Source organism: Rhamphochromis longiceps, linkage group LG15, assembly GCF_057381845.1.
Source record: "Rhamphochromis longiceps isolate RC_006_pf linkage group LG15, R_longiceps_female_GT1.1, whole genome shotgun sequence".
NCBI classification, from domain to species: domain Eukaryota; kingdom Metazoa; phylum Chordata; class Actinopteri; order Cichliformes; family Cichlidae; genus Rhamphochromis; species Rhamphochromis longiceps.
In genome coordinates, this window is record NC_140571.1 from 13,979,465 (window position 1) to 14,007,460 (window position 27,996).

At 40.9% G+C, this 27,996-nt stretch overlaps 1 protein-coding gene across 2 annotated transcripts in view; it reads left to right on the forward strand.

Annotated features, from left to right (window-relative positions):
• The first annotated feature begins 429 nt into the window (after positions 1–429).
• LOC146652366 (uncharacterized) overlaps positions 430–27,996 on the forward strand; it is a 28,794-nt gene continuing 1,227 nt past the window's right edge. Inside the window, exons 1-21 of one of the 2 annotated variants that reach the window (XM_085381197.1) lie at positions 430–747; positions 4,298–5,655; positions 6,166–9,550; positions 9,958–10,137; positions 11,662–11,700; positions 12,502–12,620; positions 13,707–13,863; positions 14,106–14,245; positions 15,566–15,692; positions 18,240–18,275; positions 18,775–18,926; positions 19,117–19,237; positions 20,631–20,776; positions 22,026–22,152; positions 23,678–23,707; positions 23,837–23,949; positions 24,481–24,613; positions 25,517–25,656; positions 26,735–26,858; positions 27,069–27,227; positions 27,513–27,675. In XM_085381197.1, the coding sequence (XP_085237323.1) occupies positions 745–747; positions 4,298–5,655; positions 6,166–9,550; positions 9,958–10,137; positions 11,662–11,700; positions 12,502–12,620; positions 13,707–13,863; positions 14,106–14,245; positions 15,566–15,692; positions 18,240–18,275; positions 18,775–18,926; positions 19,117–19,237; positions 20,631–20,776; positions 22,026–22,152; positions 23,678–23,707; positions 23,837–23,949; positions 24,481–24,613; positions 25,517–25,656; positions 26,735–26,858; positions 27,069–27,227; positions 27,513–27,675 (6,952 nt within the window). In that variant the 5' untranslated portion in view covers positions 430–744. Of the gene's footprint in view, positions 748–4,297; positions 5,656–6,165; positions 9,683–9,957; positions 10,138–11,661; positions 11,701–12,501; positions 12,621–13,706; positions 13,864–14,105; positions 14,246–15,565; positions 15,693–18,239; positions 18,276–18,774; positions 18,927–19,116; positions 19,238–20,630; positions 20,777–22,025; positions 22,153–23,677; positions 23,708–23,836; positions 23,950–24,480; positions 24,614–25,516; positions 25,657–26,734; positions 26,859–27,068; positions 27,228–27,512; positions 27,676–27,996 lie in introns of both variants that reach the window. The other variant, XM_085381196.1, reaches the window with a different exon arrangement.

Consider the following 27,996-nt stretch of genomic DNA (forward strand, 5'->3'; position numbering starts at 1 on the left):
GGCTAGGTGTAAATTTTTTATAGGCTGTAGAATGAGGCAGGTTTCAGTTTCTGTGGCCCATGAATAAGTCATGGGAAACAGACAACCCAAGAGGAGGAATGCATTTACATGTATTTATTAATGCCATGCATGCCTTTTGATGTGTTGTGTGTACACAGAGCTTGTTATGTGTAGATAAAAGGGTCCGGCATGCAAGGACTAGCACTGGTTTTAAAGCTAGGGTCTACAGTAACACAAAGGTTCTGCAAAAGAAAGGGAAAGAATAAGGTAGTGCAAACCACCTAGTGGATGTGAACATGCTGGTATTTCCTAAAGCAGATAAAACCCCACAGACGGGTCTTTTAGGGGAGCCTATCTCACAGCATGCAGCCTAATACACAGCCGTTACACAACGCAGTGACATAGCTGTTGTGGCATGGTGCTCAAAGCCTCGGGGTGTTACCTAGCTGGGGCAGATTCCAGCTGCGTCCTTCCCCTTCTTACCATGGGAAAAAAATAACACTTCAAAAGTTGCAGACTCAATTGCATCTGGCGTACTGCAAAAGTTAGCCTTGAAATTCTTTTCTGTTAAGCTTGCACTGAATATTTATTAGTTAGTCCGCTGCAGAGTGGCATGTCTGAGGAGGTTAGAGTTACCTGAGAGAAGCGGCACAGCACGCTGAAAGACTTCATTTATGAGGGCTATTCCAGGGGGCTACCTTTGACCGGTTTGTTCCCCATAGAGCCACGAGAAACACTGTAATCATGGTAAGATCTCGCTCTGTCTGTGGCGGCGTGCTTGTAAAGAAATTAAGTTGCGGTTTGTGGGCTTTTCAGTAGAGACGGTTTGAAAGTTTAAGTAACACTCTAAAGCCTCTAGGCCACATTTGCTTTAATCTTATGAACTGTAGTTCTGGTAGACTTCGTTATGGTAATTAAAAGTAGTGAAAACAACGTTTAAGGTGGTTTAATGATAGCGTGGTGACGGTTGATGCTTTACTTTTCGTGTTTGTCTGACCACCATTGTAAGGGGTATACCCGTTATGATAATACTATAGTAAAAACAAAATGGGACATTAAATGTGAACGCATAAATTAATCCCATGTGCAGTGTTTAAACCAGTGATTCGCGGCCAGTCCCCCCGGGCAGGGTGGATTATGTATGAGCATTAGAAGTAGAGAAAATCGAGCTTTCTTTAAAATTCATCATGCTACAACGTGGCTTCTAGTTGCTCTGCTTCATTATTATTATTTTTAAAAAATCAAAACAATCCTGAGTTACCCAGACAGGAGTGGTTTAATGGTTAAGTTCCCCGACTGAGCAGCATGGAAAGAATGACTTGAACTTCTCGCCAAATAAAAGAAGAGAAATTTGGGAAAAAAAGAAAAAACGACTTTCAGCAGACTCTGAAACCCACATGAGCGGTGCGTCATTTCCGCTGAAAAACTTTGTTTGGGCAAGGCCTCGTGCTGCATTCAGTTGTTAAGAAAAATGTCGGAATGTTGAACTGCACACACATCAGCTAATTAATGATTACAGAACAGCTGTCACTTCCTCAAAACAGAATCTAATTTCAGTCTGAAATGCTCATATCTGTCAAATATAACCTATTTGAAATATAACAGATCTAATTTTGGTCTAGGTGTAAGAGTTTGGAAAGGAAACACTCATCCAGATTATCAATTTACTGCTTTTGCTCTTTGAAATATGACATTTTAACCTCACTAAAATTTTGTAAATTTTGTAAAATCACAAAGCAATCTACACTCATTTATCAACAAGCCTCTCTTATATTACATAATGAGATTTCTTTCTTTCTTGTGCATTGTCACCATTTAGGTATCCTATACATACTTGCTACTTAGTGCTTATATGTTATGGTGTTTTGTAATTTTATTTCAGTGTTCTTCATGTTGAGTTCTTTCAGTGGAAATAAGCTCATTCAGTGAATGGAATGAGTGCGTATACTTATTTTTCATTCTCCTGCGGCAGTGCAGCAAACTTGTGGATGTACTGCATTGTTTCTTTAGAACAGCAACAAATAGCCCACAGTAAAATGTATACTGAGACACTGATACACTGCATCAATAGATGAGACAATTGCTCTTTTTTTTCTTCTGCTTCTTTAGATCAGTACATGTTAAACAATGAGACACGTGGCTACTGCGTATTTCCAATCCTATCCTGAACTTGGACAGCAAAGGAGTGCCTGAATAAACAAATGAGTGAATGGGGTTTTTTTTATCAGCTGATGAGTTGTTACAGTGTAACAACTGTTCCTGAAAGTGCAAAAAGTCAAGAAGAAATTAGAAAAATATAAACTTATGACCATCACAGGACAAAAAAAAGCATAAAAAAACAGAGAGTAGTCAACTAGGAAATGATTTTAAAAAAGTATTTTCAAAAACTCCAAGTATTATAAGTAATGTCATTTTATTCCTGTGCAACAATATACATAATGGAATTAAAAGCAACATTCATTGAATAACTACTTAAAATATTGCTTTTTAAGTTTTACCCTTAGAAATATTCAGCACATTTATGCCACAAGTTCCAAAATTTGTTTTGCTTAACGTTTGGGTGAAAGTATGTCGAGTTCAAGGATGAGATAAGTCAAGTTAAGAGATGGCTCTGGGATAAAAACTGTTCACTATGCTGCGATTTTTTCCTAAGCATTTACGGTGATATTACAAATATGTGAAATATGAGTCATGACATGGTCGATAACAGGCAAACAGTCAAACTTATGCGAAGGCCGTCAACAGAAGACGTGACTGCTTTATATATACACTGGGGAAATCATGTAAATAATACATAATTTTTTGTTCCAGTGATCATTATGAAATAAAAAAGATAGGCTAATTAAATCTGGCAGCACAGTGGCACAGTGGTTAGCACTATTACCTCACAGCAATAAGGTCCTGAGTTCAATTTCGCCAGCAGGTCAGGGTCTTTCTGTGTGGAGTTTGCATTCCTCCCACAGTCCAAAGACATGCAGTAAGTGGGCATAGGTTATTTGGAAACTCTGTGAATGTGAGTGCGAATGGTTGTCTGTATCTATGTGTAAGCCCTACGACAGACTGGCGACCTGTCCAGGGTATACCCTGCCTCTTGCCCTAAGACAGCTGGGATAGGCTCCAGTCCCCCGCGACCCTAAAAAAGGATAAGGGGAAGTGAATGGCTAATTATATCTATCTTTAGCATTTCTTGCCCCCACAAACCGCTTCTCTTAACTTAACAAGTTGAAAAAATAACACGTTTAATTTAAAACAAACAAACTGATTTTGTTTGACTTGGAGGGAGTTACTAAGCCTATTATAACTAAAGGTATTCCAGTAAGTGTTAGTTAAAGCTTTAAACTGCTAATAGCAGCCAGTCATATAGCCAATCATTTCAACGTATATCTGATGCTATAAGTTGGCCTTAAGCCAAACTAAATACCAGCAAAATGAAACTGTGGTTGAGCTGCTGACGTGGGAAAAAAAACAGCTGTTGACAAACCGGCTTCATCGGGCCGCTCATGTTTGCATGTTGGAAGATGTGTACGAGCAGCACTTGAAAGCATCGCTTTTAGCTCTGGGCTGCGCGCGTTCTGATGGAGGGGCTGGAACTTCAAAATATCACGCACATCTCCAAAGCCACACTCTGCCGCGCTCTTATTACAGTTGTGGATGCTTTACTGCAAGCAACGGGGACTAAACGCAGCTTCTCCATCAGCTAGACAAACATCTTAGAGAAGATTTTTAAGCAGCGGTTTACATTTTGAAGTCGAGATCAAAGTTTTTCTTCCATGTGAAGTTCAGGGTAAGTCGATTTTGAAATGATGGCCAAGAGTGTCTGGTTCAAATTAGAGAGTTATGTATGGATCTGTCAAAGTGATTGATCCATGTGATGTTTTTTCTGCTCTTTCACACTGCTATTGTTTGTCCTGGTGGAATGATTTTGTTTGTGTTTTATGCTCTGTAGGAGTTTTTGTTCTAAACCAAAATCATGTTCACAGCCTACATAAAGGGTCTGAATGATATGGTATTTTCTACGGTAAGCTTACAGGTTATAAGCACCCTTGCATGTCTTTGCTATGCTGAGAGATGCATGGCTGTACTAAAAAATAAATAAATCTCAATGAACAGGAAACCCTCACTTATATTTTCTTCGGATCTCCAGCTTGCACTCCTTTGCTTTGTCCATTTAGACAGTTTGTATTACTGTCATGTTATCTAAATTCTGCGCATATTCACCGGAAATATGCATGTTTGCAAATTGCAGCTACGTTTTGAAGCTGACATTTATTTGAGTTATTTCTGTGCTTTGCTTTAGTCTGAGAGCCCCGAAGACCAGCCAAGTACTGGAGTCTTGGGTCGTATTGGCACTTGGCTCTCTCCGTGGAGGGGAAAGGCTCCGAAGACTCCTACTGAAAATGCCCCCTCAACTGGCGATCACACTCTTAAGTCAGAGGGAGAAGTGGAAAGTGAGGAGACTGTGAGACCCTGGGCTGGAGAACAGCAGCAAGAGGAGGAGAATCCCCATCTTCAGGATTTCTTCAGAGGCGTTTTCCCTTGTGACGAGGAGAACGCCACGCAGTCTGCCCACAGAGACGGCCCTGTTGTGTGCAGCACTGAGACGGGAGTAGGAGGTCCAAAAAAGGAGGAGCTTTGGGAGTGCAGTAGGCAGACAACAGGACAGGACAGGGAGGAGAGCAACAAACGTACTTCAGCAAGTGGGAATCCTGAAAGGAATGACAGCCATCTGACACATCTCTATTCATCTACTAAACAGGGAGTGGCATGGTACTCTGACCAGGCCCACACCCAGCCTCAGGCCCAGAGAAAAGCACAGGCCCAGACAGGCAAGAAGCTCCATGTGTACCTGGAGGAAACGAGTGTGATTCAGTGTGGTGAGAACAGTTGTGCTGGGCAGGAAGTTGTCCGCACCAAACTCACAAAAAGCCTTCAAGTCCTCCCTAAGGCAAAGTCATCACCAAGTTTTCATTTAGCAATTAGCTCAAGTGCAGAGAACAAAGAAACACATGCAAGGCCTGCTGCTGGGGCACAGGATTATTACGGCACACTAGTAGGAGTGCCACTAAAATCCCACAAAGACTCACAGTTAGAGCCTGAACCAGATCAAGAACAAATAGAAGAAGACATCATGGGGCGTAAAAACTCAGCCAGAAGAAGAAGGAAAAACTCTCAGAGCGATGGAGGGAAAGCTCCTGCGGAAACAATCCCTCCAACTGCACAACCTGCCTCAGAGGGATTCCCTAAGTCAGATAACTTAGTGAGTAGTCTAAAGAGCAAAAGTGAGGCACCTAAAGACTCCTCCTCCTCCGAGCAAAACCCCACCTCACAGGCCTCACCTGAAGGAGGGGAAAGAAAGACTTCCTGCCCCGCCACGGTCAAGCAGTTGGACAACCTCCAAGACTTGAACTGTGTGGCGGATGAAGGTGCAGACATGGAGGGCGATGACGATTTTTATAGAGTAGAAAGGAAGACAGAGACACCAGAGTCCAAACGCAGGAGCATTAAGGTTTCTCAGAGTGAGGTGAAGCTTTTTACAAAACATGTTCGTCTGAATCCAAAGAAAAGTCCAGCTGAAGATAACAAGGATTGGAATGCAGCATTAAAGAATACCAAAGGTGACGAAAAGGATACACCCAAAACAGAGAATGACGGCAGGTAAGTTGAATTTAGGAGTGAAAGTGTTTGATTTACATAGATAGAACACTGGCTAATCACCACATGCATCTATCAGTCTTTCAGTAACGCTCACTAAAATAAGTAAAGTAAGTGTAACTAAATAAGTAAACCTCACTTAAAATGCTATCTTTTGTTTGTTTGTTTTTGAGGGTCAAGGCTGAATATTTAACTCATCGATATCCCCTTATTAGCAGATACTTATGCTAGCTCCAGCTTTGGTAAAAGAGCAGGCTACAGCTTTAGATGAAAAGCAGCATTGCTTCACTGTATCCACAGTGAAACAACGCCATGATTCATAATGCAAAGATCAGTGCTGTGCTCTAAGGACTGATTTCATAACATATAGAGGACGTGAAAAATGGATCAGGTTATTCTTATCTCTTAAGTGATTAACAAATAGAAATCTCTATGGCAGGTGTGGTGGGTCATAAATGGATTATGACTTTAAATTCAGAAGTTCTTTGATATATTTACCTCTTGTTTGCACAGAGTACACACCCCAAAGAAGGCTGATGAAGAGCGTAAGCCAACGACTGCCAGGATTGCGGATAAAATCAGCCTTTTTGAGAAGCAGCAGCAACAACCTACGGGTGGCCACAAGCAGCCCTTCAGAATCCCGAGGAGTGCTGATGTGTCTCCAAATAGACAACCCACCGAGCGGTTGAAAGTGGATTTTCTTGCGTCTGATCAGAGGTCAAGATCAGCTGAACGCTACAGCACGGAACAGCCACCTGTCATGGAAAAGCTGATGACCATCAGGGAGCGAGTGCAGAAATTAACAGACGCGTCTGTGTCGGAGGATAAACCTGTGCAGCCTCAAACACCGGCCGTGAAAGGAATGTCTCACAAATCCACCTCGTCTGTGGCAGACATTACGTCAAAGTCTCCAGAACTGGACAGTCAAGGTAAACTGGATACAAAAGAGCTGATACAGACAAAAGCAGTGTCAAAGATAGCACTAAAACCAGAAGGACGAGATACGACTCCTTTAGGGGAGCACACGTCCATTCCCACAGTACAACAAACAGACTGGAAAACAAAGGAAACGGTGGTCTCAGAAGCAATAGATCAAGGTACGAAACCCAACAGCGCTGAAACAGATCCTCCAGCTGAAGAACTAGGCGATTCCAAAGAAGTGACCAATAACAGTAGCCCATCTCCCAAAGGCCCTAGCAGAACAGGCTCCCGCTCTAAAAGACGGAAAAATAGAGACCCAACCAGTCCCATCAGTCCAAGCATTCAAAACAAACCAGAGTGCTCTGCAAGTAAGTCAAAGGTCACCGCTACAAAGCCAGATAAGAGTGATGAAATAAATGAGACTGCCTCTTCTCCCAAAAAGCTTTCAGGAAAAGAGCCATCTCAAGTTCAAAGAAGAAAATCTGACGAACAGCCACTGAGCGATAGCCAGCAGAAGGAATTTAAAAAGGAAGTGGAGGTATCCGATAAACAGGAGAAGCAGTTAGATGCTTCATTTAAAAAGGTGAATATTCACCAGTCAGTAAACACACCAGCAGGATTACCTCAACCATCTGTCAGCAAAGATGAACCTGATACTGCTGCTTGTAGCAGCACAACAAAGGTGCCCGCTAACAAGGACTCCATTGATTTACCCCAAAAAGAGGAAGAAGCAGAGAGACAAAGTCTGACATTTAAAATGGAAAGAAAAAAGGCTTCTGTGGAAGTCACAGAACCTTTAGTTTCCCCCCAATCACCTTTGGTTGAACCAACTATTGAGAAGCCTTCTGCAGCGGAGGAGGAGTCACCTGTTAAACTTCCCAAATTAGATAAAGAATTTTCAGTGCAACTTGAGTCAAAAGATAAAGAAAAAAGGAAGAAGCCTAGTAAAAAAGAAACACAGCAACCTCAAAACAAGGACACAGAACTAATAACTCAAGCTGAACCTGCAGATGTGGTGAGATTAGAGAAGGTGGTGAGTGAGAAAACAAATCAGACTGAGGAGAAAGTTAAAGAAAAACCACAGCAGCGCCTGCCTCTAGATGAAAGTGCCGCAAAGCCCAAGGTTTCACACAGTGTGCAGGCGATCACAGGGAAAGAGGAAAGTGTTGCAAGGGATGATGAAAGAAAAAATCCTGAAAAAAATGAGGAGACACAACTGGTTAAAGACATAATAAGACCAGAAACTAAAGAACCAGAACCAGCTTTTCAGTCAGAAAAGAGCAGCGGCTCATCAGATCTCCCTGCTCAAACACAACATCTCAGTCAGTCGGTGACTGCACCTTCAGAAAAAGCTGCTGTTTGTACCATCACCCAGGCTAATGAGGCTGTGAGTGGCGCCAAGAGTGATAAAGAGCTTGGGAAGGTAGAGACGCTTATAAATGGGCCTTCTGAGTTGCAGACTCATTCTGCAGAAAGCCCCAGAACAGAAGGAGAGCCAGTGGTGATTGCACAGCCTAATTCTGCATCTGTGGAAAAAGCAGAGAATTCACGGGATGACTCATGTACACATGGAGCTAATGATTCAGAGTTCTCCAGCACAAATCCTATTACCAAAGCAGCTACGGCCAGTGAGGAAGTGAAGGCAAAAGTCTCTAATGACACTCTATTTTCACTCACTGACATGACACATGGGCAAAACAAAGAATCATATGTGGAAGAGCCTTCTTCTACTTCTGTTTGCAAATCTGCAAACACAGAGAGAGGTGGGCAGGAAGATCAGGAAAAAAGCTCAACTGTCAAATCAGTGACCTCAGAAGTCAGTACCTCTGGAGATATGACAAAACCAGCCTCCAGCCACACACTGTCTGATGAATCAAAAAATATAGAGAATGGCAGCGATATTACACCACTCAGGGATGCTGAATACATAACAAAGAGCCGCCCTGATAGCACTGCTGCAAGCCACGCAGTGAATGTGACTGAGAATTCAGCTGTGATGGGATTGCATTTGCCAGTGAATGAAGTTTCATCTCATATCAATCGTGACATTTCCACACATTTAGAAGTCAAGCCAGTTAAAAAGGAGCCTGTTGATAACAATCTGAGACGGTCTTCAAAAGCACCCACTTCCCCAGAGTCTAACAGGCTGATCCCAGGCTCAATACAGCATTCATCCATGAAGAAGTTCCAATTGCCACAGGGTCTAGGCACAGATGACTCCTCGAAACAGCAAGATGCCCCCTCTAGCTGGCTGGATGTGGACTTCCCCAAATGGAAACATAAAGTCCAGGAGCAAAAGCTGACTTCTTCTGGAAGTGAGAGCAATCTTCTGGACACTCCTGGCGAGCTAGATGATCATGATTTTGTTGAGAAAATCAAGAAACTTTGTGCCCCATTTTCCCTCCCACCACGGAAGCACAACCACCTCCGACCACCTCAGCCCCCATTTGCAATGCCAGCCATTAAGGAGGACCGCTTTGAGAAGACTTTTGACCCAGAGGAGTTTACATTTGGCTTGAGAAAAAAGCCTGAGTTTTCCATAAACACATCACTGACCCTTTTTTCCAAGAACTCAAACACAAATACAAAATCTGTCCTGAAGCCTGCCAGGGTTAGCTTTGCAGACAAGAGCATGCTGCTTAATAGCCTAGACACACACTCTCGCCTCAGGGACAAAACCCCTGTCAAGGAAGAGGAGGACGTGAAGGAACAGAAAGATGATCAAATCAAGGTGAAGTCTCGCTTGGCGGGGAGCTGCGTTCTGAGTAGTCTCACCTCCCTTTACAGAGGAAAGAGAAATGGAGTTCAAGCCGAGTCAGAGGGCACTGGCTCAGGAAACGTATCGCCTACTGCAGCCTCCGAGCTGAGCCCTCCACCTTCGTCCCAGCCACCCACACCAAGCCCGTCAGCCACAGCTTCAATCAAAGACACTCTAGCCAAGCAGAGTGAAGAGGAAACCCGTGCTGCAGAGGCTGTGGTTAGTGACTCAGGTCCTCCACTTCCTTCTTTTAACGACATCAAACTGCCTGACTATTTAGAGAAGTACCTCCCAAGAGATCAAGTAAAGCCAGTACAGAGCATACAAGGACAGGATCAAGTCAAACCAGAGGTTAGTTTTTCTGCATGTAACTAAAAGTTGTGAGTGTCAGTGTAGTTGTCCTTTTAGCACAGAGACACAATGTAACTAGCAAGCTCAGCAGAGTTGAAGCATAGCAAAGCTATTTAGCTAAAGCACAGAACTCTGCTTTCCTGTCGACTGACAGGAGAGACATGGAAATGGCACTTTAGTAAATAAACCACAGTAGACGTTGCCACAGCATATTTCATAAGCAAACACATTAAAAACATTTATCCTTACTCCATCGTTTTCTTTTTACACACCAGTTAATTAAGAAAATGGCCACTCCTGTTGCTGGAGATGAAGCAGACAGCGTTGCAAAGCCAGGTCCGGTGCTTCCTGACACTGCTGCTCCATGCTTTCCTGTTGTTCCTCCAACAAAACAACCAACCCTCCCCGAACGAAAGCAGCCTCCGGCTCAGCCGCAGGGAGTACTTAGAAGTAATGTAAGTGTTCTGCATTCATTACAAACATTTTATTGAAGGACGAATAAAAGGTTTATTGTCATAAATTAAAGTTGTGGATTGCTTTGAAGCACATAAGTATCAGCTCTTACTTTCTGACAAGCCAGATACAAGAAAGCTTGCTGTGCTGGTAAGAGAGTTGGATGCTATTTCTATTTTCGGAGCTACACCACATATGGTTTTCATGGAAAAAATTACATTTTCTTTTCTTTTTTTTGGTCATCACAAGTAGGGAAGCTTTCTTATTCTCAGTAACACTGTGTCTGGAATTTGCTCCAGTGGAGTCCATGTAAAAGTTAATCTGCTCAGAAGTAACCGGCCACTTTATTAGGTACACATTGTTAGTACCTGGTTAAACACCATGTTGCCTTCAGAATTGATGTAAATCTCACATTTAGGAAGGTGCTAGAAACATTCTGAGATTTCGGTCCATGTTGACATGATAGCATCACACAGTTGCTGCAGATTTGTCAACTGTACATGTACTCTACTGGATGTACACTTTGGTCATAAAGGGATAGACATGGTCAGCAGCAATACACAGCAATACATTGGCATTTAAATGAAGCTCGTTTGGTGCTGATGGGGCCAAAGTGTGTCAAGAAAATATCTCCCTCACCATTACAGCACCAGCAGCCTGAAGTGTTGATACAAGGCAGGATGGATCAGTGCTTTCATTTTGTTTACACTGAATTCAAACCCTTCCATCTGAATGTTGCAGCAGAAATTGAGACTCATCAGACCTGGTGTCGTCTTTCCATGCCACATTTATAGTCACCTAAATCATCTTTCTTCTCCATTCTAATGCTCGGTTTGAACTTTATTGGTTTGTCTTCACCATGTCTACATGTATACATGCAATTAGTTGCTGTCATGTGACTGACTATATATTTCCAGTTGAATAGGTGTATCTAACAAAGTGGCCAATGGCTGCATAAATAAAGCTGAATTGAGCTGAAGGGAATTTGTATGACGATTTCTGTTCTCTGTAAATGGTAAAAGCTTGTTTTTACAAAGCCCAAGCTGGTATATTACAGTATTTAAAGTGTTTATTAGATTCAATTGACAGTTCTCAATACTGAGTATATAAGAGAAGGCTCAGATATTTAATGATACATAGATATAACACGTTTCCGAGCATGAACCTCGAGAGGGAGTGCGACAAAACAGCGTGAAATATGTAAATTATAAATCAGTTATAATCAAAAGTCTGGACTTGATGTTTCTAGTTGCTGTTGATTTTTTGTTTTTTAGTTTAATTTTACTGCCGTTTTGTGCAATCAACATCACGAGCTTACGCTGATTGCACTCTGGTTTTGGCTGGTCTCTGGTTTTGGGTGCTTAGATATGAAATGAGAGGAATGTCTTCTCCACATGCCCACTATGTCCCTGGGAGTAAAACTGAAAGGTCATAGGCACAGCTTCTTCACAAACTAATTCATATTAATTTCTTTTGTATTGTCGAGATGTTTACTTTGATCTTAACTATGTGTTTCTGCATTCCAGATAAGAACTGTGAAGGGATTTCACAAACGCCCTGGAAAGGTACAGTAGGCACAACTTTACCATCATGAAATAGAAACAAGATGGGAGAGAGGAATCTGAACAGACAAGTCTCTGTTCTGTGAAAACATCTGCTTTTCATATGGTGTTCTCGTGGGTAAACAGAGTAAAAAAAAAAGTCTTGTGCAATTGCTCAGCTGGGTGCAATCCCAGAATTCAGTTCTGCCAACGTAGTGCAGATCCTGTGGTTTTTCATTACTGCAGAACTTCATTAGTAGTTGTTACAAGGAACGAGGAATTCCCGGGGCACTCAACATTTGTAGTTGCTTTCCTACATATTAGGTGTTCATTCATTCGGTTTACCTCCTGTGTTGCCTTTGGAGGGGCTTGAACTATGACGACTGGGATTAACCAAAACAAACAGAAGAGAATATATGTAAAGATTTAGAATTTTAAGCAGGCTTATTAACAAACAAAACATAACAAAGAGGTTTCTAGAGAAGCTGCTTTTTCCACAACTGTGGTTTACTCCTTCATTATTCATAACTATCAAGCTTCTGTTTGGCTTTAAAAACAAAAACGTTCAAATTCATGTTTTTTATTAAAATTATGGTGTCCTGGTAGTTGAAGTAATTATATACCTGTAAGTTTTTTTGCTTCTACTGTAGCATGAAAAGGAGAGAGTAAAATGGGATGTCCTTGCACTCACTGAATCCTGCTTAATGTAATAGATTTAGCAAGTAATGCATTATAATATTAAGCCATTATTTCTCTTCATGGTTGATGTGTTGATGTTTTTTACTTTTTTATTTTTTTGACACTGTCCTTCTTTTCTCTATGCAGGTGGTGCTGTTTGAAAAACCTCAGTTCAGTGGCCAGGCATATGAGATTTACAGGGATATGCCAGATGCTACATCTCTGCAGCTCTCGCCTTTCATATCTGTGAAGGTTGTTAGAGGGTGGTAAGTAACAAATATTCAGCCAAAATGTCAGATGATGGAAAGAAAATGCCCCGTATAGCTTTAATTGGTGTCATGTGGTTTTGAGATGCCAAAATCTCTTGTTGAGGCTCTACACCAAGCTAATTTAATGAAGCATGAGCACTGAGAGAGTCTTACTTGATAATCGAACTTATTTATTATTTATTTAGAACCCTGCATGCTTTACATTCATATTTTCTTTGCTATCAGTCCCTTTTTTACCCTTACCATTCCTGCTTTTCTTGACGTGGTCCAGGCACCTGTGGATTACTGGAAGTGTGTAATACCATTTGCAGGAATGTGCCAAACACCAGCCATGTGCTTGTGTGTGTGCAGGTGCATCCTCTGGCTTGCACTTCTTAGCTTTGTAGTTCTTTATACTTCTTTGCAGTGGTCAGATACTGTTTTTGATATTCAAGGTAGATGTTTGGAATGATGCTGTCTAAAAAAAAAGAATGACATTTAAATGCACTTTCTGAAAATGCTGACACTTACATACGTTGAAAAAAAAAAATCAAATTTTTTGTGCTGGGGAAGAAAAGCACAGCTTGATTCTGGTGCTAAAATGATAAAAGAAAAATTCAAATTAGAAATGTGTTCAGATCTGACCTTCAGCGGCTACATCAAGATACACTAAATTAGCATTTTATCATATTCAACAAATAGCAAGACTTAAAAAGTACAGCGCCCTCTGTTCCAGCAGCAAGGACTACTGTAACAAGCTCTTGCCTTGTCCTTTTAAAAACACAGATTTCATCTCATTCACAGCGTGGCTGCCAGACTTTCTGCAAAGATGTGTTGTTCTTCCACTTTGCAATGAAATCGGGGAAGAAGCAATGTGTTAATTAGTGAGCTAAAGAGGAGCTGTTAGAGCCAGCTGTGCTAACCAACTGCCAGGTGTATTCTTAAAATAGCAGGAGAACGATATTGATTCACTCATGTAGCTTTCAACGAGCAACCAAATAGGTGTATTTCCAAAATTGTCGAATTAGTGATGTAATCCACAGTTGTTAACCTTGATCATTAGCTATCTGATTGTGATTATGATGATTATGTTTTCATAACTAGCTGGATGCTGTATGAGAAGCCTGACTTTCAGGGCCGCACCATCGCCTTGGAGGAGGCGAACATGGAATTGGCAAACGATTGGGCAGAACCTCAAGTGGGGACAGAACCGCACAACAGCCCGCCAATGGTGATCGGCTCTATTCGACTTGCTGTCAGGGTGCGTACACTAACTCCGCCTTGCATGGTCTTCAGTACCGACATTATCTTCACCTCACATTGGATCTGAAATGTAGCTAACAGACTGCATTGTTTTATTGATATTCAATCCAGACTCCAGAGCAGAAAAGAATAAAAGTCAGCTAGTTAAGATCTTCCTTGGATTTATTGGGAGGAATTATTGAAGATCTTGTGTGGACCACTGCTGATAATGGCTTTTCTTCCTCCCCACCCCCTCTGTAGGATTACAGCATCCCCCATATTGATCTGTTTACTGAACCCGAAGGCCACGGCAGAGTAACACCATACCACGACGACACAATAGAAACTGGCTCATTCGGCATCCCACTGAGTACAGCTTCCATTCAAGTGCACTCTGGGGTGTAAGTATTGTTGTTTTATGCATGTAGTCCATAAAGATACAAGAAATGCACCTTTTAGAAAATGAGACAATCTCAGTCCTTCTCAGTGATGTTGTTTTTTTTCCTTTTGATGAGCTCTTACCTGCTGCGCTCAAATCAGAGCTGTCTCTTTAATAAGATCTTCTCTGTGTTTTGCTCTGAGAAATAACTGTGATAATAATCATTACTACATTCATTTGCCCGCCGAGGAATGTCTGTCCTGCTGTTGCATGTTAGAAATGAGGGAGAGCGGGAGTTGGGACACATGGGAAGCAGAGGAGTAGAGGAGGAGCAATTGACAGAAAGTGAGAAACAGACAAAAGTGTGGAGAGAATTCGGCAAATGGCACAAGAATGTTTTTCTTGGTTATAGGTGTAGCTATTCAGTACATTTTGTGCCCTACAGCAGAAGGGAATGAATGCTGTTAGTTAGAGCTTTTCCTGTAAAGCGAGTATTGTTGACTTACCTACAATACTTAATGCACAGGATTTTTTTCAGCATTTGTCAGCAGCAAAAACAAAACTAATTGCTGTCAGATGCCAGCTCATCTCGACACATAATTGCAAATTCTGCCACTGTAGCTTCTCCTGTCTGTCTGTGACAAGTGAAGGCAGCTGATCAGCAGATGTAGCGTTGTGTTTTGCGTGCAGTAATCCCGGTTGACTTCACTGAACAGATAGACTCTGTGGATTTAGCAAGTTAAGGTTGACATAAATTCTTGGTAATCACTTTTTTTTAGTCCTGACTGAATGAGCTGGGTGTATTTTTCCTGACAGAGACTCACATCTGGTTGTTGGTATGAGGCATTGTGCTGTGCCACACCATGGTTTAAAATACCAAAGTTGGGGGCATTGTTCTCACAAAGGCTGCCCGGGCTATAAATATGAATAGTGAAGAAAAGTGATTTGAATTGAAGCATGCCATTCCCCAGATATTTTGCTCTTAAACAAATAGCCTTTGTTCCTAGCTCTAGTTCTTTGGCTCATAGCAGAGGTAGATGTAGAATTAAACCCAAATAAAGCGCCGCCTTGAACTGACAATGCTTAATGTACTGAGGAAAAAGCATAAGTCACTTCTGCCGATACCACAGCTGAAAAAGCTGCTGCTTATTTATGTGTTGAGGAAAAAAAAGGAACAGAAAGTTTGTTATTTTTATGACAATGATTTTTTTACAGCTCTTTTATGGAAGTATTTAAGGTCCTCACTTACATTAGTTTTAAAACAACCAACAGTTTTGTTGTTATGCATAATATGAATAAAGGTTTTTGATGATGAAATAACATGAATTCCTCCTTTCTTCAGGTGGCTGCTTTTCAGTGATCCAGGGTTTGAGGGCATGGTGTCTGTCCTGGAAACAGGAGTGTACCCTTTTCCTGAGACCTGGGGTTTCCCGTCACCCTTCGTGGGATCTCTTAGACCACTTAAAATGGTTTGTATTACTGTAATGTATAACATCTAATGCATTTTAAAATGACAAATGATCTCTTTTGATCATTCCCTCAATGTGTCCCAGGCATAAAATAACTACTGGATACACAACCAAAAGCTTTGGAACAGTCATTTGTGATCCCTAAAGGATGAAGCATACAGATTTTGTTTTTTAGTAAAATCTCTGCATCCATGAGGCCAATTGCTATAAAATTTGTTACACATATTTAAGGATCCTAGAGTCTATATGGTCTTTATGGTGTCCTTCCTGCAGATAAAATTTACATCAGAGCTTTTGTAAATGGACTTAAAATGTGATATAGACTGGCTCTGTGGTGCACGCATTAACACATTTGACCCTTGACGATTCTGGGAGGAGACACAAAGGCAATCTTAAGGAGGTCACGTGCTGGTCCCAGTGCAGATAAATGGGATTGTGTCAGGAAGGACAGCTCACATAAAACCTGTCTCAAATCAAAATACATATCCTTCTACTGTGGAAAGTACCTGCTGAGAACATGGCATAGACATTTATAGTTCCTAGAGGATGAGTCATGAGTGTAGCATATGTTTTTGCAGATACGCTACAGTCAGGATGTTAAGTTTTGCCCATGTAAGAATAGTGAAGCTAATTAATTATCTAGAGAATTGACAGCGAGCTACTGTGTGTGACGTGTCCTGCCTCCTGCAAGCTCTATTATGCAGCACCCTCACCTGCACAACACCAAACAGCATTTCCAATAGTGGCAAAGCTTCTAAAGAAGACTCTCTCTTTCTATTTCTGTTCTGTTCAGGTTTTTTTCTAAGACTATGTGAGACAGGGTGACTGCCAGCAATGTTCTGACTTGATTTTCCTGACACTGTTCCTCTGGTAATTCACTTAGGTTGAGATTTATGCTTTATGGGAGATACAGACACATATTGGACTGATGTGCCATTTGTTACAAACATCCCACCCCTCAGATAAATTAATGAGCCCGATTTTTCACCAAGTGCAATCATAAGGTCAAATTCTTAAGTAGTTCAGAAGTTTTACTTTAAATTAAATGTAACTGAAATTATGCAAAATTGCTGACATCCCCTTAAGCCACAGCTTCATGTTGTGTTCAGTAATAATTTCCAAAAGCTGGCATTCCGATTTCTGCCTTTTCCGCATTGTGAAGGGTCACTCTATGTCCAAAGGCAGTGTTTACTGTTATTACCCACAGAGACAATAGCTCAGCTCAACCTTCCATCTTGGGACCCCTTCTGTTTAACATCTACATGCTCCCACTGGCACAGATTATAAACAACAACAAAATAAACTATCACAGCTATGCAGATGACACACAAATATATATCACAATGTCACCAGGAGACCGAGGCCCTGTACAGGCTCTTGGTAAATGCATTGTGGAAATCAATGACTGGTTGTGCCACAATTTTCTCCAGCTAAACAAAAACAAAACTGAGGTAATAGTCTTTGGCGCCAAAGAAAAACGATTACAGGTCACCAGAGAACTTCAATCTATACATCTAAAAACCACAAACCAGGCGAGAAATTTGGGTGTAGTGATGGATGCAGACCTAAACTTAGAAAAACACATTAAGACAATAACAAAGTCAGCTTACTATCACCTCAAGAATATATCAAGGATAAAAGATCTGATGTCTCAACAGGACCTGGAAAAACTAGTCCATGCATTCATCTTTAGTAGGCTTGATTACTGTAACAGCATCTTTACAGGTCTACCTAAAAAATCAGTCAGACAACTACAGCTCATTCAGAACTCTGCTGCTCGAGTCCTCACTAAGACCAAAAAAGTGGACCACATCAGTCCAGCTCTGAGGTCCTTACACTGGCTGCCTGTCCGTCAGAGGATAGACTTTAAAGTTCTGATGCTGGCCTATAAAGCTCTGAATGGTTTAGGACCAAAATACATCAATGACCTCCTGACCCAGTATGAACCATCCAGATCCCTCAGGTCATCTGGATCCGGTCTTTTATCAGTTCCCAGAGTCAGAACCAGACACGGAGAAGCTGCATTCAGCTTTTATGCTCCTTATATCTGGAACAAACTCCCAGAAAGCCTCAGATCAGCTGAAACACTCAGTTTATTTAAATCCAGGTTGAAGACTCACCTGTTCTCAGCTGCATTTGAATAAAGCACCAAATCCACACTTTAAGCTTAAATTTCAAAACTTACATTTAACTACTGATTTTATCTACTGTTCTGATTTTATCTGTTTTGATTTTATATACTGTTGTTTGTTTGTTTGTTAATTAGTTAGTTAGTTTATTTGCTTGTTTTATTCAATTTTAAATCATGCTTTTTATTTGTTCTTGTTTCTAATGTCTCTGTAAAGCACTTTGAATCACCTTGTTGTTGAATTGTGCTATACAAATAAACTTGCCTTGCCTTGCCTTGCCTTACCAGGCCAAGGGAATTATGAACATTTTTGAGAAAATTAGTTGAACTATGAATGTGTGTAATTGCTGGCAGGTGTTCTATTGTGTGCATATAATTAGAGAAGAGCATTGTTAATGATGATGACTTCTCTGTTCCAGGGTGGTTTCAAAGTGGAGAATTCCAGTGAAGTCAAGGTATGCGCAGTTCTGTTTTGTTTGATCTCAAAAAGAAGAAAAAGAAAGGAAAAAGCTATTTAATGTTAAATTCTGGAAATTATAAAATAATCTAACCGCAAACTGTAATATCTGTGTTGAGTATATAGGAAAAGCATGTTTATGAAAGGCCTTCAGGCATTGCCCAAGTACCCAAATGTTTTTGACTTGTAGGCTTATTTCATTTAAGACCACAAAAAGTAACGGAAGTTCCAGTACACTAACCACAGTTTATTTTAAGAGCGAGAATTTCCACAGCTAACAATGTGAGAATCAGATAAACAGATTATTTTTAGGGTGAACGCGTCATTCTGTCATTCAGCAATTGGACAACGTAAAAACCACTGAGATGCACACAGTTTTAATACTGTGCCATTCAAATAGGACTTTTAATATGTAGTTTGTAGTTCCTTGGAAATACAATGAAGTGAAATAAAATATAACCTGTGTGTTCATGTAAGCTGTCTGTTCTTTGATGCAGGCTGTTCTATATGAGAAGCCCGGCTTTGAAGGCTCCTGTATGGAAGTTGATGGTGAAATTTTCAGCTTTTGCGAGAGTGAAGGAGATGTTCCTGCAGACCTGGACACAATGAAACTGAAGTCCGTGGGCTCTTTGAAGATCATTGGAGGATTGTGAGTCTTCTTCTGCATGTCCCTTTGCTTGTGCAGGATGGAGTTAAATGGCACTCTTACTCTGGAGCAAAGTTTATTCTAGACTAAGATAGTGATTTTGATGTAATATGATTATAATATAATAATTTGATCAGGAGCTACCAGTTTAGCTCTAATCAGTGACTTTGCTGCATTTTGGTTCTTGCATCAGCTGGGTGGGCTACAGTGAGTCTGGGTTCGAGGGTCAGCAGCACATCCTGGAGGAAGGAGAGTACCTGGAGTGCAGTGACTGGGGCGGCTCCGAACTTCTGTCATTGCGACCGATACTGTCTGTGAGTACTGCAAACACTAAAAAACTAGCAAGGAGTTTAGCATATACCAGTGTGTGATTAATAGCAACCGCCAACTGATGCTTGAATTTTGCATAACCACTCTGAGTTGATGAAGGTTACAATTCAGATTGCAGCTGATTGTCGAAAAATAAAAATAGCACGCTTTTGTAGGCTTTAAGACCATTCAAGGTGCTTCACACTATAACCTGCATTCACCCATTCTGACAAAGCTTAGCTCTGTCATGCACACATCAGTGGATTCGTCGGGGTCGATTCAGGGCTCAGTACCTTGTTCTTCTTCTTTAGACTGCAAGCTAATGTAAAAATATAATATAATAAAAACTATTGAGACCAAAAACTTCCACATAAACACTGACTATGAAGAGTCTGGAGCATTAGCAAGCAGGGAGACATATTTATTAAATGGTAGACAAAATGCCAATTTTCCAAGTCTTTGTTGGGGAATTGTTTTAAACAGAAAGAAAGCAAAAACAACTTTTTGTTTTAAGAAGCTGTTGCAAAGAAATACATTCCACTGTATCCCCAGTGGGCATGGCTGACTTTTGGATGTACAAAAAAAACGTATAAAGTCTGCAGAAAATTGTTATATACAAATTGTTAATAGCAACTCGAAGGCATAAACAGTTTTTGGAAGCCCCAGATTCTATAAACAAATCAACATCTTGCATATAATATATTAATCTTACCCCAAAGCAGTTTTTGCTCAAGGGCGCTTTCATTATGGTGCTTTTTGTCTAGAAACAGCTTTTCAGTCAGGACCACTTTAATCGAAGGATAATTGTGTTTTCTGTCTTCAGTAATGTATTTTTTTGGTCTTTCTCTGTTCTGAGACCTCCCCTCCCCTCCCTGTATATAAGTGGGAAGATAGAGGCAGTGAGACCTCCCATAAAGAACAGAGCAGACATCAGTCATAACAGATAAGATACTATTTAAATCAGATAGAAGCATGAAAAAGGAGTGGTAGAGGCGGGTTGCAAAGCAGCTGTGCAATTGTGCATGCAAGTTAAATAGAGAACCCTATATGAGATTTACTATTTGGATGTATATCAGGATATCACCTGAGACGTCAGCTGATGTAAGATGGTATGCTGATATGCCAGGATTGCAGCTGAGCTACATTTCGTGTCGTGCCTAAGCTGATACTGTCTTCATTTTTTGGACAGGGTGTGCAAGTACATCAGAAACCTATAAGCTGTTGTGTAATCATATTCTTTGCAATTGGTGTGACTGGAAAAATGTATAACAGTTTAAAAATAACTCCCTAGAGTAAATTGACTTTATTCCTAACATACATATTTATTGTTTTGATCTTCAACCCAAGATTTTGTGTTTGTCTGCAGCTTTTCCTAAAATGATTTTATTCTTGTCACAGGATTTCATGTCTCCACACCTCAAGATGTTCAGCGACAGAGATTTTGGCGAGCTGGGGATGAACATTGACCTCTCAGTGCCTGTTATTAACATGGATGAGACGGGCTATGGCATGAAGACGCAGTCTATTGATGTCGGCGGTGGTGTGTAAGTAGCATGCTTATTATGGTTTATTGTTTTGTGATCGTTATGGGTAAATAAAAGCTTGGGGTATTTTAGAAAAAACGTATTTTCGGCTGTTAGAAATGGGTTAAACACTTTCCTTTGCAAGTCATCTTCAATCTGCAAGACTTGTGGTGAAATGCTTGGGTATGGTTCTAACAAATATTGCTTGATTACCTACCTTGATGGAGAACGACTTAGACTACTCTACATGTTTTTAGATGCTTTTCTTCCCGCCAGCTTGATGATTAGTTGAGGCTACAGTTCCTGTGAAGTCTTGTGTGGTTTATTACCCTTCGTTGCTTCTCAGGAGCGTGGCTGCATGACTGCCACACCTTTGCTGACAGGTCGAGACAGATTACCTCGTTCACTAATGGTTAGTCTGCCGTGCATATGTTCCTGACCTTAGGACTATCTCAGACTTTTTGCAGTGGGAAACAACTCTGTGACTTCTTGGAGAGTGTGGAGGAGGCAGACTCAGATCTTTAAACTTAGTTAACAAGGAATTCTGTTTATATTTGGAAATTCTTTATTCCCTTGAGGTATTTTTTATCACCATCTTTTTTTTTTTTTAACCACATGCTGTAGGAATGAGCAGTGGCAGTGTTCCATCACTGCTTGCCTTTCAACCTCTCTTTATGGTATGATCAGCTAGAAAAAAAATGCAGAAGTAAACAAACAGGAAGCAAACGAGAATAATGAAGCGCAGGGCATGCTTTCCTGATTGCTTCTACCCAAGGGAGAGGAAGAAAATGGTTAATAATGTGGAGTGGAACATAACGTCCTTCTTTATGAGAAAAGACTCTCATGACATTGAAAGGTTATTCTTGCTGCGCTGCTAGTCTGTTATTAGACTGCGCGGCCTCGCCCATGTTCTTCTGCTGTTTGATTGGCTCATTTGCGTTACGTTTGTTTTGCTGGGAGACAACTGTCAGTTTTTCAGTCTTGCACGTTAGGACACACACAGTTCTGCAAATGCAACACCCACTCCCACAGCCACTCGTGACATGCCACATTTTTCAACAGAGTAGCTGCTGAGATGCTATCATGCGGGACGGTATTGGATTTTGACCGCAAGTTGTTGCTGAACGAGCACAACTGTGCCTGAATTCTTGTGGGTTTCAGCCATGGCCCATCAAACACTCTGTTTCTTTACCAATTAAAATGAAATGAAAATGAAAAAAGAATGTCATGTCAAAAGTAAAGGGTGCTCCTCTTTTGTTTTTGTTCTCAGCTGGGTTGTGTTTGAAGAGCCAGGCTTTTGTGGCGAGCCTTATGTCCTGGAAAAAGGCCTGTATGGAAGCCCAGAGGACTGGGGGGCACTGCAGCACAGAGTTGGCTCAACAATGCCTGTCATGCTGGTAAGAGTGGTGACTCACAAGGTGGAAACATTGTCTGGTTATTAGACAGATGGTCTGGCGACTGTGATATTTTACATTTAATCAATGCAGCAGCCAGTGTGTTTGCTTGACCTGCACGATTAGCTCCATCAGCTTTGCACGATGAATAGTTGCACAACTGCTGGTGAATTTTCACTTCCTCTTGAGGTACTAGTGTGACTCACCATGTGGTTTCGCTGCTTGTAACCAGCAACTTTTACAATCAAAATTTAAGGTGGAATCCTTAAAATAGGAAAATGAATGTCAGGGATAACACGCGACAGATACCAGGCTTTACAGTGGATTAGCTCTGGGAGCATGAAGCAGAGCAGAAATGTGAATAAAATTACTTATCCAGCATGAGAGAGGAAAATTCTTGTCATTAGATTGAAAGCAAAAATATCTTAGATCACAAAAGTGACTCATCGTGAAGTTGCTTTGGTTACAAACTGGATGATGACAAAGAGGCATATACAAGACAAGACTCGGTAAAATGCTGTAATGATCGGTCCCAATTAGAGTAGGCGAGTCATTAAAAATTAATTATTTGGCTTTAAAGTTAAGATGGTCTGTCTCAGATATTTGTGTAAACAATTTCTGTGGAGTTTAAATGTAAAAAGGATGGAGTCTTTGATGTGAGTATCAATCCTTCAAAGGCTTTTGAGATGACAGAGGTTAGATCAACTGACTAGTGGTTGTACAAACGAGTTACAGTAAATTTTTCTGGGAATAGGCCCGATGGTGGTTTTAAGGGAGGTTCAAAATGTGTGTCAATACCTCTGACAGGACAGCCCTGCACATCATTGGACCCAGCTTTTTTTTTTAATGCAGAAGAGTTGAAGAGTGTCTGCTGCACCTTGTGAATGCCTTTCAGTCTGCTATCGGTTTGTGACCGGCTGGAGTTTGATTTGATTATTATTTGTCAAACTGTGCAAAGAATCGGTCGAGTTTCTCTGTTAGATGGATTTGTTGGCTGCTGCGTGCTGCCTGTTATGAGAGCAGGACAAGCAAGCCAGGCTGCTGGAGGCAATGTGAGCAAGAGCCAGGCTGGCTGATGAGGATGCACACGGAAACAAAGAGTTGCTTCAAAGGGTCACATAACATGAGTAACAAACTAAATCAGAAGTGGGAGTAGTGTTAGACTCACATAAGGGAATGAACGATCCAAAGCGAGCCACAGAATGCTACAGGAGCTTGATTAGTGGATGAGGTGAGTTGATTAAAGGGGCAGGAATGGAGTGCAATGCCCAGGCAGACACACACACAGACTACACAGAGATTAAAGAAAAACAAAAAACACAGACAATGAGACATGAGGAAAGGTAAAACCAGGAAAACGGAGTGGAGGGAGGGCATATCACACACACACACACACACACACACACACAAGTTAAAGCAATACCACCCACAATGTTGCATCTCTCCTTTCCTATCAGCGCCACTCTCTTTTGTGGTTCAGTGTGAATCAGTCTCAATAATCTTTTTTTTTTTTTCATTTTCATTTCAGGATGATTTTGAGAACACATCCAAATTTAAGGTAGGCATTTAAAAAGGAAGAAAGAAAGCACATCTAATCTTGAAGCGTTATTGCAATTATTATGTGACGAGGAGGTGAGGAGCTCAGAGTGGATGACTCAGTCTTGTTTTCTTGCTGTGTGTGCCTCAGGTGCAGCTTTTCTCGGATCCAGGTTTTAAGGGCTCTGTCCTCACTCTGGAGGACAATGTGACCTCCCTGCAGGATGGTTTCTCTGTGGCCTCCTGCAAGGTTCTAGCTGGCAGGTGAGTAATACTGTACATTGTGAAGAAACTGTCACACTGCGGGGCTGTAAGGTGAATCTCTGGCACTAAAAACACTTTGCAACAGCCTTTCAATAGCAGATTTTAGAGATAGATGTGCCAAGGTGATCTGCTACAATTGTAACTGCATATTGGTCACATTAAAAAGCAATTTCTGTGATTTAGAGTCTGCTTCAGGCTGTCACTGTTACACTTTCTAAACAGAAAAAAATGCCATATGGCAGTAGCTAGTGATACACTGCCTGCATTACATATTATAAAATGCATCATTAATATTAATATGCTATTTTGCTTTGGCCCATTAATAAGTAAGAATTCAGTAGCTCAGTAAAAAGCTCTTGTTCACCTTCAAGCTTGAATAGTATTAAAATTGAAAACCTTTTTAGTGCAGGTAGGTTTACACAATGATCATCTATCGTATTCAGTGCAGAACACGGGCACATTTTTTGTGCTTTTGTTCTTCTTGTGTGTGTGTCAGTATATTTGTGTAATTGCATTTATGTATTCTTGCAGCTGGATGGCTTTTGAGGGCCAAGACTTCACTTGCAGGATGTATGTGTTAGAAGTGGGAAACTACCCAGATCTGAGATCAATGGGCTGTGTCAGTACAAGCTCCTCCATCCTGTCACTACAGACTATTGGCTTTGTAAGTCTATAATTTAATTCTTCTAACAAATTAACACTCACTCCCCTTTTACAGATTGCCAGCCTAAAACTGAAACATGTTATTTTTGGTCATTAAACCCTGGGAGTAGACATTAAGTTTTCTAGAATTAAATATATTTTTGAACTGAAACACTCTTTAAGGAGGAGATTAAGCATTAAATTAGCTCTCATCAGTATTTAGGTCTTGCAAAGCTACAAAAACTAATTTGTAATTGACAGCTGAAGGCATCACAGACAAATATCCATTGCTATTGTAGTTTTTCAAGCTAGTTGAGAGTCTGTCTGAAGGGTGCATGAATAGTGCCTGTAATCTGCACAGTTGCACTAAAGTTGGACACCACTTGGACATCCTTTTGGAGTTTTGGCTTCACCCTTTAATGATAAATGACTCGGACCTGAGCAGATGTGGGAAGTACACATGTCTGTCATGTGGCATATGGTTTGTTTGTTTTTTTTATCCCAAATGCTGTTCAATTCTTTGATTTTTTCCAAATTTATAAAACTAATACTTTTTTGACATCTTGTCAAAAAACAATGGATGAATCATCCCAAAACTGTTAAGTGTTAAAATAAAAATAAAAATAACTGTCAATAATGGTGATTTTGTATCAGAAGGTAAAAATTCACACATTTCTGCTTATTTCTTTCCTTATCATCTACATCATCACCATCCAGTATTAAATGCGTTGACCCATGACATTAGTGTCCATTTAGAAGGCAGTCTGTCTTTTACAGTAAACAGGGAGTGAAAATGCCAGGGAGCACAAAGGTGTGAGTGTGGCCTGTTTCCAGGGTAACTTCAAAATAACCTTAATGTCAACCTGTATGACCTGGAGCTTTCAGCGCTTGTTAATGCACTTGTCCTTTCTCTCACTCTTGGCAGGAATTCTCACTTCCATCCATCACTCTTTTTGAGCGATGTGGTCTGCGTGGGAAGAGGGTGGTCCTAAAGGACGGATCAGTCAACCTCCAGCTGGCCGGAGGATGTGGCAGAGTCCAGTCTGTGCTGGTGGAAGGAGGCGTGTGAGTGCTTTTCAGACCTGTTTGGTTATCCAGCCGTTACTAAGGATACCCTGTGGTTTGTGTTTAACAGGTTCATTCTGCTCTACTCCCAAATGTTTCTTTAACGCTAAGCGACACGTGACACTAAATAAAATTCTTTACTTTTCACTCACACAACAGTGGCCTGTTGTTACTCAGCAGTGCCACCTCTTAATCCCTTTTGGTTTCATTTCAAATTCAGTTGCTATTATCTCTTTAGTCAACATGTCAAAACATTTCCAGAACTTTCTGGTGCCATTTCCATAGTTATTTGTGCAACCTGTACTTATTTGATGTCTGTTGGTATAACTAAGATGATTTTTTAAAGATTCCTCTGTAGTTAAAGAATTCGTTTGGGCGTACCATATAGACTATAACATGGCATTTTGCAGATTCAGAAATATTGAATGCAGTGCAGGGTCAGCACATCTAATATTGCAGAATGGCAGTACTGACAGATGGATCGATGGTGGAAACCTGCTGCTGATGTGCAAGATTTAGACTGTAGGTGTGAGCCAACACTGAGGAAATAAAGGGCTCGCAGTAAGGCAGAGCTGCCTCTGGACTGGCACATTCTTGCTGCAGAAGAGATGAGCCATAAAGCAACGAGTGAAAAGCAACATCTAACCTCAAAGCAAAATTGGACTGTTATAAAACTCAGCAGGGTTATTATCTTTTGCTAGGCATTGAATGGAAGCCAGGATTCAGAATTCAGCTATTTCTTAAGATAAAACAATGACCTACCAGCATCGAAGGCTTGGTTTCTAGTTTGTGCTATTAAAAGAAAAGAAAAAGAAAACAGGTATAGAAAAATCATGTTTGTTTATGTCTGCCTGTCTCTGTGCTCTCTTGAGCATCCTGTAATATCCTATCACACGAGGAAGGAGGATATTGAAATATATTAAAACAAGGACTGGCATTTTCAAGCCAAATTTTCACTCATGGTGACTGACTGTCAGTCCCCAGACAGCGATAAAAGCTGATAAGGAAGTGTTGTTTTCATTTCTGCTGTTGAATATCTGAGACTTGATTATGTTTTTGTCTCGTCTTAAAAAATCAGGTGGGTGCTATACGAGGGAATCAACTATCGGGGTGCTCAGATTTTGCTAAAGCCTGGAGAGGTGCTCGACTGGCGGAAACACAGCAACTGGCAGAAAATTGGATCGCTCCGCCCTCTTTTACAGGTATACAATGAAGCTATGCAAAGTATTAGATTACTGCACCACAATGGTGGTAATGCTCATAGCTGCACTTTTAGATACCACACATGTGCATTGATTGATTGACTGTTAGTTGTGATAGTTAAGAGCATGGTCGAGTTGATTTGAAATTCCCTTGCTGTGAATCCTGTTTTGAGAAGAAGCGCCAACTATTTGTATGTGTTTTCCGAGCAGAAGCAAGTGCACTTCCGTTTAAGGAACAGACTGACGGGGCTAATGATGTCAGTGACCGGGGATTTAGATGATGTCAAACTGCTACGGATACAAGAAACAGAAGAAGCGGATGGTTTGGAGCAGATTTGGTTCTACCAGAATGGACGCCTACACTGCAAGGTAACAGTACCTTCATTACGCAACGAAACGATAAAGAAAGGTCAGGGAAAGCTTGATGAATAGCAGCCCTTAGACCAAGATCAAGATCTTAGATCCTAAGGTCAAATCTCAGATGAGAATCAAAACAATGTTAAAGAGTTAAAGAAAAGTGACCACAGGTCAAACAGAGGTGTTTTCTGCACTATATCTGATCATATATTATATGATCTATGAATCTTTCACCATTCTACCTGTTAGCAGCTGGTAATTTGAATATCTCTAACTGACTCCTCTCTCTGTTTCCAGCTCTTGGAGGAGTGCTGCCTAAGTCCCAGTGGTAGTGTGACAATTGCAGGAAGCCGTGTGGGTCTCACTCCAGACCCAGATGACCAAATCCACCTCTGGAGCATCACTCCTGAGGGCTTCATTCGCTATGTTCTCAACCCTGATCTAGTCCTGGAAGTCAAAGGTAAGCCTCACCAGTGTTACAACACCAACAGTAAAATTGTTCCGATAGATGATTTGTATATAAAGACTTGTTTGTACTACAAGCACCATCTGTGACAAGCTTCCCACAGAGAATTCAAATGTCAGAGTTACATAATACTTAAGTTTCAGTTTGATTTCTATGCATTAAATATTCAGGTTTCATGGCTAGTCTTATGAAAGTTGTCAAATCCAACAAGCTGCCTGTATATGGACTACGGAGCAAATGCTACAATTATTATTAAATGGCAAATGAACTTACATTGTGCCTTCCTACTTAATTTGAGCACTTAAAGCTCTTAAA